Genomic DNA, 13278 nt, shown 5'->3' with positions numbered 1-13278 from the left:
ACATTTTTTAAAATTAATAATTGTCTTCGTAGTTTTTCTGCGTGCCTCGTTCTTCATTTCCATTTTTCAAGAAAATAATTGTTAATTTGTATTTACATTAATTTGAAAATTAAAAAAAAGTGCCTTGACATAGATTTGAAATATCCTTGATATCCTGCAGGATTAGAAAAAAATATCCGTTTTTTTTAAGGGCACCCTAATACATACCCATGTATATTTTGTACTTACCTAATTCAGACAGTTATACAATAAGATACATTTGTTTTTTCCTCAAGAAGTAATGCATCAACTGTAGACAGCGGTTTTTAAAAAACTTTCACGCCCATAAGTCTTGAGAAATAACTAGTGTCTACCCAATGTATATAATTTAAACAAATTACGCAAATAACTCTCCTCAGTACTCATGTTGTATAGATACACCGAGTCCAACCTTGAACACCATAACACCAGCATATTTTTCTTCGATAATACGTATGTGTAGTACAATAATGTCTACTTAAAGGAATAATTACAATAGTTATTAAGAAACATGCAGAGATATATTGTTATAGGTAGTACAGTTGGTTGCAGTAGCAAATCTGAGGCGCTGTAACCTCTCCCCTTTTACCAAAATAAATTCAGTTTGGGCAACTTAGGAATCTATTGTTATTTTCTAATATTGCAAATAAAAGTTCAAGAAAAATAAAAATACCTGAATTAACTTACAAACCATAAATATAGTAAAAATTTACTTATCAAATCACTTGGTGAGTAAAAACGGAGCTCATCATAAGGTTGTCAGTCCTAAGACAGGTTGGACACGCTTTTCTATACTATACTTATTAGGAGAATGAGTTTACGTCATTACACCATATGAATCAATCCAAGAACTAATATTTACAACGCACTGAACTTTTTGGTGACGATCCTAGTCTATTATCAATTTTTTACAACTCACTGTGTATAACACGACGACATACCAATTATTCCCACACGATCAGTTTGAAAACTCAGAAAGCCTTTACTGAACCCCCAAAAAATTATAAACCTACACCTGATTACTTTGTATCTATCATCTCTTTTCATTTTATCTGTAATGACTACAGTCCCAAGTGAAAATAAGAAAGAAGAACGTTCCAACTATATACATTTAATAGTAAAGTTTTTGTACACTAATATTTTTTGCTTCGCCAGCAACGGCACGAGACGATAATTACTGTAGTTCAAGCCGCATGAGTCATACGAGTTTTTATGGCTATTATTATTATTATTATTTAAATACCTACTGAAATTAAATGCATTTAAATGGATTGAAAGACTGAAGCTTACCGTATTGTCCTTGGACTTTGCCGCTCGCAAGAACTTGGCCAGAGCGTGCACCTTATACGATAGGTACAGCTTTTTGTCCTTCAGGAGCAAGAATGCTTTTCCCCAAACTTGTTTTTTAGCGTCGCGGACCCATATAGGCGAACACACAATTGGGCATTTGCCCTCCTCCACTATCAAGTGCTGTAACAAAAACAGAAATTAACTACAATTTTTACATTTAAAATAATTATTAAAAATTAAAGGATGTTCAAAAGTTCAGGATTCTTAATTGGTGTTTAACTATCCATCGTCACAAGAGACAATATACGGTGCAAACCCGGGATTCTAAACTATCAAAAGAAAAACTTGAAATAGTGGTTAGTATTCTGTCGCGATGTCTACCTTATTGAGTCTCATCAATATGTCATGGACAATCAACTTCAACATTTCAAAAAAAACATTTTGTGAAATTCATAAAAGTCCATAAGAATACCAACTTGTCTAACTAAAACCACGTCGTAGCTACCCCTACAGCTTTGACACGTACCTAAACAGAACAAAAAGTTCATAGTTCAAATATGTAGGTTATGTACTTCACAAAATGTAGCTTTTTACAGATGGCGTGCACTACGCTGTTTGTATCTAATAAGAAATAACGTTAACTAGAGGTAATTGAGAATCTCATGGGCCATGGCTTTGAGTTACGTTCCGGCCGCTCATTGATTTCTACAATTTTACCACTTGCTGAAAACATTGCCCGACATTGTTTGAAGTTTATCTAAAGTTGTGTAGCAAGGCTCAAAAAGTTTTGAAAATGGCCCCAGTTACGGCTGCCTTTAGCGTATTTTGTGGCCCACGAGATTTTAAAATACCTTCACCATTCAATTTTTTTTTTGGTAGTAACTGAAACAGTTGTTAGAGAGCACATTAATAAAATCAAAACTATTGCGCGTTTTTAGATAATTCATTTTAATTTTTTTAAGGAATACAGTTTTTTTATGATATGGAGAATATTTTCTTAAATCCATGAAGTTTTATGCACATATAGCAAAATTTGTAATGAACTTGATGAAAAATTACAGAGCGTCCTAATTAGAAAACGTTTTCCTGCATCGTTCTCCAAATGCCAGAGATTAAAATAATCACTAATTAATAATAAAAAGCATTAATCAATCTGTCGAAACCACCAATGTGGTTAGTATTCTTCGGCATGTAGTTTTAATAAACCAACGAGTAAACCGTTGTTGCTCAACGCAAGAATGATGATTAATATCAAACTTATTTGATAATTATCGGAAACGTTATTATTAATTAGCTATAATAAATCAAATAAAAGGCACTGCCGACCATAAATGTCTCACTCTCTTCTTCTTACTGAATACAATTCATTTTTCATAATTAAATATTAAAATTAATTTTTGGAAATATTGTGTTATTTTTCTTGTAATGAACATAATTATCATATCAACAGCATTCTCGTCATGATAATTTTTACTGATAGTTATCCTTTCAAGCGTGACTGGCACCACTTTAACAATAGTCCGTCAGAGTTTTGAATACTAAAATCAGCAATTAAATAAAAATTTATAAAATAATCTAATTTACCCCTTAAGATCCTATATCTAGACAAATGAGATAACGTTAGGTAGTAAACATTCCTATTTAAAAATATACTAATATAACAAACGAGCCAGGGGTCATGTTGATAGAAAATGAAGAAAAGGCAGAAAGGTAGAAAGAATATTTAGAGAACCTGTACACAGCCCAAGAGTGCGGAGATATATTAGAGAAGGAAGACAGTGTGGAGATAAGTTAAAAAACTTGAACAATAATAAGGTACCAGGTATAGATGGGAAGCAGACGGAAATCTTAAAACATACAGCAGAAGAGACTAGAGAACGTATCTTTAGACTAGTTATTCACATTTAAGACATGGGAAAGTCCTAGAGGACTATAAACGGAAAGTGGTAGTTATCATACCTCAAAAGAGAGGTGCGACTTCCCATATGTCAAAAATCTTAACTAGAATTGTACAGAGGAAGATGGAAAAAAGGTCGAAAGAACTATTACAGAAAGATCAATTTAGGTTTAGAAGAAATAGAAGAAGGCTATTTTAGCTTTACGTGTAACAATAGAGAAAATGATAAAAAAGGAATAAGGGCGTACAAAGGATTTATACTATAGATTTAGAAAAAGGTTTTGACAATGTTAAATTGGACAAGATGTTAAATATACTTACAAATGTAGGGATGGTTACAGAGATATAAGAGTGATACTTAGTCTGTATAAGTAGAAATAGATATACAGGGGCAAAATATTAGTATAGTTAAATTTGCAGATGATGTAGTAGTATTAGCATCTAACAAGGAGGAGTTATAAATAAAATGGAAGCGATATTGACAAAACAATATTGTATAAAAATAAATAAAACTAAAACAAAAAAAAAATAATGGTACATCACCATCAGAAGGTCGTCAGTCCTAAGACTGGTTGGACACGCAACTCTACTCTTTCCTATCCTGAGATAATTTTCGCATTTCCCTAAAACAAGAACAACCCACATCGTTAACTATTTGTGAACAGTAATCTAATCTAGGTCTACCTCTACCCCTCCTAACTCCCGTTTCTGCCTCTAATATGTCTCTGACTAGACTTCATCCCTGAGAAGGTGTCCTACCAACCTATCTCGCCTATTTCTTATTGACTTTCATAGAGTCCTCTGTTCTCTTTCTTTTTCTAATACTTTCTAACCTTCTCTATCCACGGTATCCTCATCATTCGCCTGTAACACCACATTTCGAACGCTTCTTACCTTTTCTTTTTCGTCGCGTCCACCGTCCTTGTTTCGCTTTGGTACGTAAGGAAAGAAAAAGTAGGGAAAGAATGAATATTAAAATAACTATCTAGTGCATCTCTCGTGTTAACTATCGATTAGTTTAAAATTAATTGTAACTTTATCATAAATTAAATTTCGGTCGCACCGCTTTAGAGAACACACAATTCTGCATCATTCCCTGTTTAGTCGGCTCTATCTCTATCTTTATTATTAATAAAAATCCGGTATACCTACCTAATAACCAACGCCCATATAATAGGCACTTTAATTAAAACTTACTATGCAATAGTATCATTACTATAACCATATCCGGTCAATATACAGTTTACGACCATTGTGCTATTTCTTACAGGAATTTCATTAACCTTAAGTACGTTAAGTATACTGGAATACCGTTCAAATTATAGACTTAACTAACTAGAGTATCTGCACTGCTATTTTACTTTATTACTGCTATTATATTTTGTCAATAGAATGATTAAAAAAATATTATTATCGCGTCACAATGTGCAACATAATTTTTAATCTTAATTAGAGCCGTTCTCAGGTCAATTTTATTTCCAATTTTATTTCGTCACCTTTTTCCCATTGTTTGGAAATTATACCTAAATGGCAGCAACAGAAATTAATACAATACCATACGATTGCATTACTGTTGTTGCTTTGTTACTGGCGTTGCCGGGTAATTGAACATAGGAGTAATTACACTTGGTGGTGTGCTGTATACCCATACTACACTATGAAGTGCATGTATACAATGTCTGTATGTGTATCGTAGTATTAAATCGGTCAGCCAACTCGCACGCATTTTCTTGGAAACAAAGTTATCAAGTGTTTCATTATCCGTTCTTTCCCAAGTTCTCCTCTAATTGGCTAGAATAAGGTTAATTGTTTAATGTTTCACAGTTTTTACCAAAAGTAAATAAAATGACAATTTCCTGTATCACTTTTGAATGTATTATAGCGCCGTCAGTCAGAGTATCGCCTATTGGATCCCTCCCACCCTTTCATCATAACTACCTTACCAAATATTACGTTACAAATGCTAGCCCCCTCCCTGTAAACGATTTACCTATAATTAAATAAACAGCAATGAAAATATAGGAAAATACAAAATCCCCACAGTTTGTTCATTAAAGAGTTTCATTTCAAATATAACAAAAATTGCACATTCCAGCGCGGAAATGTTGCTCTATTATGTAAGGTTAGTTCCGGCATTTTAAGTACGACTAGACTAGAGACGCCAAAAATTGGTAAATTTTATTGATTTCAGCATAGAAAGTGAGGGGAATCAATGGAGCAAGTGTAATAAGCATTAAAACAAAAATATAAAGTTCGAATCGAAAAATGTTTCCCATGATAATTTGCCACTAACTAATCGTTAAATAGTTGTGAAAGAAACAAATTTGTGTTATTTTTAAAAAATATTGTTAAAGGTGTATGTATGGAGCGCGGCGCTGTACGCGTGCGAAGCATGGACGGCGGACGCAGGGGGAAAGAACAGGTTAGAAGCGTTCAAAATGTTGTGTTACCGGCGAATGATAAGGGTACAGTGAAAAGAGAAGGTTAGAATTGAAGAGGTATTACAAAGAATAGCAGAACAGAGGACTCTATGGAAGTCAATAAGAAATAGGCGAGATAGGTTGGTAGGACATCTTCTCAAGCATGAAGGGCTAGTCAGAGACATATTAGAGGCAGAAACAGGAGCTAAAAAGAGTACAGGTAGACCTAGAATAGATTAGTGTTCGCAAATAGTTAAGGATGTGGGATGTTCTGTTTTTAGCGAAATGCGAAGATTAGCTCATCAGGATAGGAAAGACTGAAGGTGCGTGTCCAGAGCTATTCTTAGGACTGACGAACTTATGATGATGATGTTAATCACCTAAGGCGTTTGTTATAAAAAAAATTAATTAATTAATTGATTTGCCATAATACAATGGCATTGCGCGAAATTGCAATAAATGAAGTCTTACCACTTCTTCGAGGGGCTGTTTTGCTGCGAATTCCCAAAAAGTCACTGCATTTGTGAATAGATCAGAAAATTTCATTGTGGAAAATTCCCCAGGTCTACAACCAATTCCCCAGGGGTGAACAGCTAGTTCATAAGTAACACGAGTAATTGGGGCACGATAAATAAAGTCTTACTGCCTTCCAAGGGTGTTTTGCTGAGAATCCCCAAAATATCACTTCTCTTGCGTATAAGTTTATTATTAAATTTTATTGCAAAAAGTTCTCAAAGTCTAGAACCAATTCTAACAGAATAAACAGCAAATTCTCAGGAATAATTTGCGCTTGGTAAATGAAGTTACAGCAAAACGCCCCTAGGAGGGGGTAAAACCTCATCGCATGCGAATTTCTCGAATTGTAGACTTAGAAATTTATCGCAATGAAATTTCTCGACCTATTCGCAAATGAAGTAAGTTATTAGAAATCTGTAGCAAAACTCCACCCGGAGGGGGTAAAATTCCATTTGTCCCAATTTTGCTGATTGCAATTTTGTCACGGCAAATTAACCGCAAATTCCTATCAGGCTAATTGTTGTCGAAAGTTATTTTTTAATAACAATCGCCTTAGGTGTTTCACTAAATTTATATCAAGTTAGCAAAACATACAATATAGGTATTTTAAAAATAAAAAACACAACTAATTAGTGAATAATTAGCGGGAAATTATTATTCGAAAATTTTTTGATTCGAACAAATTGTCTTGCCAACTTTATAAACGTCATGAAATTATATTTTTAATATTACAATATATTAATTATTTTTAAGAGTTCTTGTATGACTGCTAATAGTCTTCTGTTTTCCTTCAATTTAATCCTTATTATTCTATAATTCTTTTGTTGCTAAGTTTCTTGTAGGTATAATTAGAATTAATAATGAAACGCCGATTTTATGGTAAAAAAACGCAGGAAATAAAAAAGATAAGATATTTTCTGTAAGTGTGTATAACATATTACATATTTTTTGGCAGACAGTTATCCACTTAATATTCCGCACAACTAAATTTTGGCAGACGCTTCAAACGATTGGAGCTTGTTCACACTTTTTTGCACATTCCTTTTAGCCATCAATCAAAGTCAATACACATGTACGTCGAAAATACGAGGCAGTATCAAATGCAATTTAATCTTCACCGGTACCACGTATCTCGAACGGCCCGAAATTCGAACAATTTCAAATCCCAACAAAATTTTCAAGTAAAATTAGCCTCGGAACTTCAAGGATGCGTATGGTGGTTGGAACACAGTTTAGAGTTCTAAAGGTAACCGGTTCTTGTGGGTTCTCTTTGCGTTGGTCCAAGTTTTTCCGTGGTTTCCTTAGATCGTGTAAGCAAATTCCGGAGGCAAGAATATTTCAAAAATCCTCCTCCAGTCCGATCTCATCTTTCTCACCCTCATCACCAACACTTCTCATCAATTCGTATAATTCCTAAAGGAGGCACCTTACGACACATTATACCGCAGTGTAGTCTCATTTTTATCTCTTTTGTGAGTGAAAGGACTAGTTCTTCTAACTTGTTGATTCATTTTTCTGTAGAGTTTTCGAAAGCGTTCAATTTTGTACTTGCAGTCATGACATTACCATCAGTTTGAAGCATTTGGTCTATGATGTTATCTATCAACTATTCTGGTTGAAGTTATATGTCCAGCATTATCAGTTATCATCGACATTTGACGTTTAGTTATAAGACTCAATGATGATGATCAATCAAATGATGTGGTTCAGGTGACAACCTTGCAGAGATGAGCATGACTGACAGTAAAAAGGAATAGATGATGGAATCTCCGAGGGGGGCCTATAATATGTGTTTTTGTGATTGTTAAGCAGCCGTCATTAATAGTAATGAGCAAAGAAAACCCAAGAGCAAAACTGTCCCAGTCTTGGTATTGGCCTTGATTATTCGGTCTTGGTGTTGGGTCATTTTTAAATATTTCTAGTCTTTGTCTTGGTCTTACTGATATAGTCTCGGTCAAGGTCTTGTGTGTTAAATCTTGATATTGTTCATTTAATCTGATACATGCGTTTTTTTTTTTTTAATAATTATTTTCGACAATTACTTATAACCTACTAGTCAGCAGAGCTTTCATAAGAAAAACCAAGTTGATTTTCCGTCGCTTTAGCAGACAATTCCGTTTCTTGTTTAACAAACATATACATATGCTACGTGTGCTTTATTATTGGCCCTTGTAGAATTCAACACCGGTCACCGAAGGCATCAGTCGTTTTTTATGCCGGCAACACAATAAAGGCGTAAACCTCAATTGTACGTACACATCCTCCAGTACAATTAAGTTGTTCTTTAAATTAATTAAACTGTCAATCAAAAAGTTTTTTATAGGCCGCACGCTACTTTTTGTGTACGTTTTGTTTGGTTTTGACATGAAACACGAACGTGACCATCAGGCACGATAGCAGCCAAAACTTTTGATTTTACTTTTCTTCCGGCACCCTCATCATAAATTTTTTGGACAATTACAAATGAAATCAATAAGTAAACGTTAGGTTAGGACTGGTTTCCATTTTTTATCGCATGATCATTAAGTTTATTTCTTTATTATTTTTTTCTCCAATGGCTTGCACTTTTTGATCTATACATCGAAGACGTGATCAACATCATTAAAGACAGTACAACTGTAGGGATAAATATACAGGGGCAAAATTCCGAACCTGGCGGTAACAAAGAACCTAATAATTAAGACCTAAAATATGTAGCTAGATAGTAAAAATATAGAATTAGATATGTCGATGATTATACAACTCTATGCACAATTGGTAAATATTGAACCAAACAAGATCACATTTGAAAATTCTATGGTTCACTCACTGAAGCAATATTTTCCGGATATGGATAATTGTCAGTCCAGTTCTTGGATATTAAGATCATTTACTACGGATGATAACATTATTAAAAACGAAGAATTTCAAAATTATGATCTTAGCACATTTTGGCGAAAAGCTAACAGAGCTTTAAAATGCTTATTAAATTATTACTGCTGATATTTGACTTTTCTTTTTTCTCTGGTAGAATTACCTGGCACTGCCGGGCACTCGGCGTTATTATCCGATACCCGGCCGGATCCTAAAAAAACTACCCGATCCCAGTATAGCGTACTAATATATTAGAGCACAATAAACCGCTTGTAGTGTCCATTTACTAAAAATATCGAAATTTTGTCAGTTCTGTCGCCATAGTTATAACCGAATTTTACTATTTTCAATTTACACACATTCATCAATAAGTAATTTTAGTAACAAATAATACAATAATTGCTATTTCCGGCGATCTTTCCCGTCGAAGATATCAAAATGCTAACAGTGACAAAATCAGTTTTCAGTCTAAACCAATTTACGATGCCGTTTATTAAGGACTACAAAGAGTAAGGCTTCGACGAAGTTAATACTGGTCCCTAAAAATAGACCTTATAAACCTCCCACTTATTGAATTCCCTTCGCATCTCCATTATCGAGTACAATAGAAAAGGAAACTAAATACTTTTAAGTGCACATCGATTTTCTTGTCTTTTATCAATACACAAAGATATGATAAAATAACATTTCTGAGAGTAACACGAACAGATGTCTCTAATGTACTATTAAATTTTCGGTTTACAAAAACATATATTTTCAATTTGTCAATGTTACCAATAAAAACAAAGAACAGTCATTAGAAACTGACACATATTAGAGTCACTTTATCTTTCAAATGCAAATTGGTATAAAAAATTNTCTTTTTATAATACGTTTTATGTAAAATAAATAAAATTTAGTTTTATTTTACATATGAATATATTAATCACACATTCAATAATAGGTATTAAGTACTTAATAATAACGTTACCGGCTATTACGACTATCGGTTTTTACGACCAAATATGAGTAGTCCCTTGGGTGCCATTATAACAGATTTTGACTGTATTTGTAAAAGTACTAAATAGTAGGTACAATAAATATAAATCCGGACAGTACCACTCGACTACAACACTTAATAAGACACCATATACAATTTTCTTTGCGCTTGATTAAATATTAATTAATAAGAGATGAAAAAAGTTTTAACCCTGTAATATTTAATCGGAGTTACATACATATTCCAGGAAAATAAATTAAAAGAATAAAAACCATTTAGCGTAAAAACCACTTAGTTGTTTTTCTGTTGATAATGACAGCCAATTTTTCCGAGAGTTCTTTAATAAGGATTCCATTAATTTAATTGAATTGTTAATTACACCACTTGCAGTCGTCTGTAAAATCTTCCGTGATGTCATTACGAGTGACAAGTTGATCTCTTTTTAGACAGATAAGTATTGTTCTTTAAAATACAGTCAAGTTATTGTAATTAATTTGTTTTTTTACACATACACCTTTAACAACCTTTTTCGAATTTCAATTATTATTTTATATTTACATATTTTAAATTTATTGTAAATGGAGACTTTGTTACTATAAATAAGAATAACAGAGGCCTCCAGAAATAAACCTTTAAATAATTTGTTTCATTAAATAGGATTCTTGTATCATCAAACTTTGGTTTATGTACCATTACTGCCCTTATATGTATATACTGTATTTCTAATATTCTTTGGTCGTATTTATGTTGTTTTAATCTTACGTGAAATGATCGTTTTGTCTGACCTATGTACCTCATTTCGTAATTATTACGAAGCAGTTTGTAATAAAACCAATGCTATTTGCAAAATTCCCTGTTATAATTACGAAATGAGTTACACAGGTCAGACGAGACAACCATTGCATACAAGACTAATAGAACATAAGTACGACCACTCCAAACAGAATGCTACTAATACTTTGTATGTATAAGACAGTTCTTCTAAATAACAGTATGGAAACAAAGCATAAACCAAAGTTTGATGATATAATCATCGAGTTTAATGAAGCAAATTATTTTAAACGATTATTTCTGGTTGCCTCTTTTATTCTTATTCGTGGTAACAAGTCTATAAGCTTTAGATCAGATCTGGAAAACAAAAGTGTGTGAATGACAAGATAAACGATAACTTTCAGAACTAAAAAATATAAGATAATATCATCAATTTTTATTAAGATTTGTGACGAAAGATTTAATATTCTTTTGACAATTAAATGCATTCCATTGAAGATGTTAAACTGAAACATATTTTTTCTTTGTAACCACATACCTCATTGTCAATTTTTCAGGAATAATTTCTTTATTGTCGCATACATTTACAATTGTACATAAATCTCCTGGAGCAAGTGATAATAGTACGGAACGGTTATCTATGAATCATCACCCCTTTCGACACAATCGTTAGTTAAATTTAACGTTTCCTGCTTTACTAGATATTGATTTTACGAGGACGAAATTTCACCCTGCACCAAGACGAAAATCACGTAACCGACAAGTTATAACAGTTAACAATGAGCTAAATTATGGTGGCTAATGGAACAGTTAATTCTACGAAACGGAATACATAAAATAGAGGAAGTGGTGTTGCCAAGTACAAAATGCTGGCAAAAATAATTTCTTATTCGCATTGCTTTCAGCACGCCACTAAAACGAACAATATCGTCAACCTTTTCAGACTTCAAGACCAAAATTGTTTAAAGTAATGCAAAATGTTAAACGTCCGTTATTTTGTAATAAAAAATTAAAACTCTAATTAACAATTAGACACCGATGAAACAGCAACAAATCTCTCTGTTGTAAATGCGGAAAATTTTCGCAGTAAAATACAACATAGTACATTAAAGATAAGGAAATTAAGTCTGTCATGTAAGTACTAATTGCACTAATGTAGTAGAATAAAAAATTAATGATTTTAAGATTTTCGCTTTCCTAGCCATTGTGAGACCTTCCTTCGTGCTACATTTCAAAATTCTAGATCAGAAGGTAAATTTTAACGATCAATAAGCTATAAGGATTTGATTTTTTGTTTTGAGGTACGGAACCCTAAAGCTCAAACCTATACATATAAATACAATAAAGCTTTAACGTGTTGGGCGTATTAAAAATTAGGGATGCACCCGGTTATCCGAAACCCGGCAAAACCAGACGGTTAATGGTTTAAGTCTTCGTTCCGGAAGTCTTTCCATTAAATACCACCCTCATCAAACCACATTAGGTCCCATTCAAAAAAGTACTTTTAACACTAAATCAATGAAATTTTAATACTTGGTTGGCGGATTATCGACGAGAAGGTTGAGTTGAAACCGTTTCAAGAAGCTTATATATAATGTTTATAAACACTAAAAGTCTGCAAGATGGCAAAATCATATTAATAAGTTATCATTAATCAAAACCTTATTTACCAACAAGCGACAGAAATTATAACAGTTCGGTCATACTGATCTTGTTCACGAGAAAAAGTAAACATAAGAAATACATTGGAATAATCAATAATTTAGTATAGTAATCAATAGATAATACAAATTAGGACAAACGACTTATCCCAATACAAACTTCAACATTCCACTACTACCTCAAATTAGGTAAGATTAGTTTTGAGACAAATAATTTTTAAAGAAGAAGAAGAAATTTTGCGACTGAAGGTGGATTTGAATTATTAATTACTCTAATTATTTATCAGAGAAGGTAAATTTACTGACAATGAGTAAATATGGAGTGATAATTGCAACATGGGAAGTACTGGGTATTTGGCATGTAAATAAGATTTTCTTTTTTGCGTTATAACTTTATTATAATACTGCTTTGTAATCGGAAGGGTGAAGTTGGTAAAGACAATAATAAGTTTTACAAGTACAAAAAAAGAATTCAAAAAGTTTAGAACATTTTATTCGTGTGATCATCATTTAAATAAGATTCTTTCGAAATACGTATCTACAATTTTTATAAAAAAATGAAAATCCTTTTTGCTAAACGAGGGCGTAATATAATTTTTTGCTTCCGTTTTGTTTTGTTCTTGTTCTTGTGCTTTATTTAATGCGGTGTAGATAGTAGAAAAATTTCTGTTTCGCTTCGGTTTATTTTTTATCTGTATAGATATTTATGAGCGGCGTTCTATATTTATTGCGTTTTTTATATCTTTAGTACAAATGAACAATTTCACCGGTGGAATTTTCTCTATCTATACATTGTAATGTGGTAAGTTGTTGATAAAGCTCGACTTTTTTTGACGAAATCGAAATCTATTTACGGTTCAATTATTGTGAAAT

General features: G+C 32.7%; 1 protein-coding gene across 1 annotated transcript in view; it reads right to left on the bottom strand.

Moving 5' to 3' along the window:
• Nucleotides 1-496: 496 nt before the first annotated feature.
• LOC108739814 (growth factor receptor-bound protein 14-like) overlaps nt 497-13278 on the bottom strand; it is a 117535-nt gene continuing 104753 nt past the window's right edge. Inside the window, 1 exon segment of the mRNA XM_018473878.2 lies at nt 497-1488. Within this exon segment, the coding sequence (XP_018329380.1) occupies nt 1120-1488 (369 nt within the window). The 3' untranslated portion in view covers nt 497-1119.

This window comes from Agrilus planipennis, unplaced genomic scaffold (genome assembly GCF_000699045.2).
Source record: "Agrilus planipennis isolate EAB-ADULT unplaced genomic scaffold, Apla_2.0 scaffold253, whole genome shotgun sequence".
Lineage (NCBI taxonomy): Eukaryota > Metazoa > Arthropoda > Insecta > Coleoptera > Buprestidae > Agrilus > Agrilus planipennis.
The sequence above is the reverse complement of the archived record's forward strand: the minus strand, read 5'-3'. Positions and strand labels throughout refer to the sequence as shown.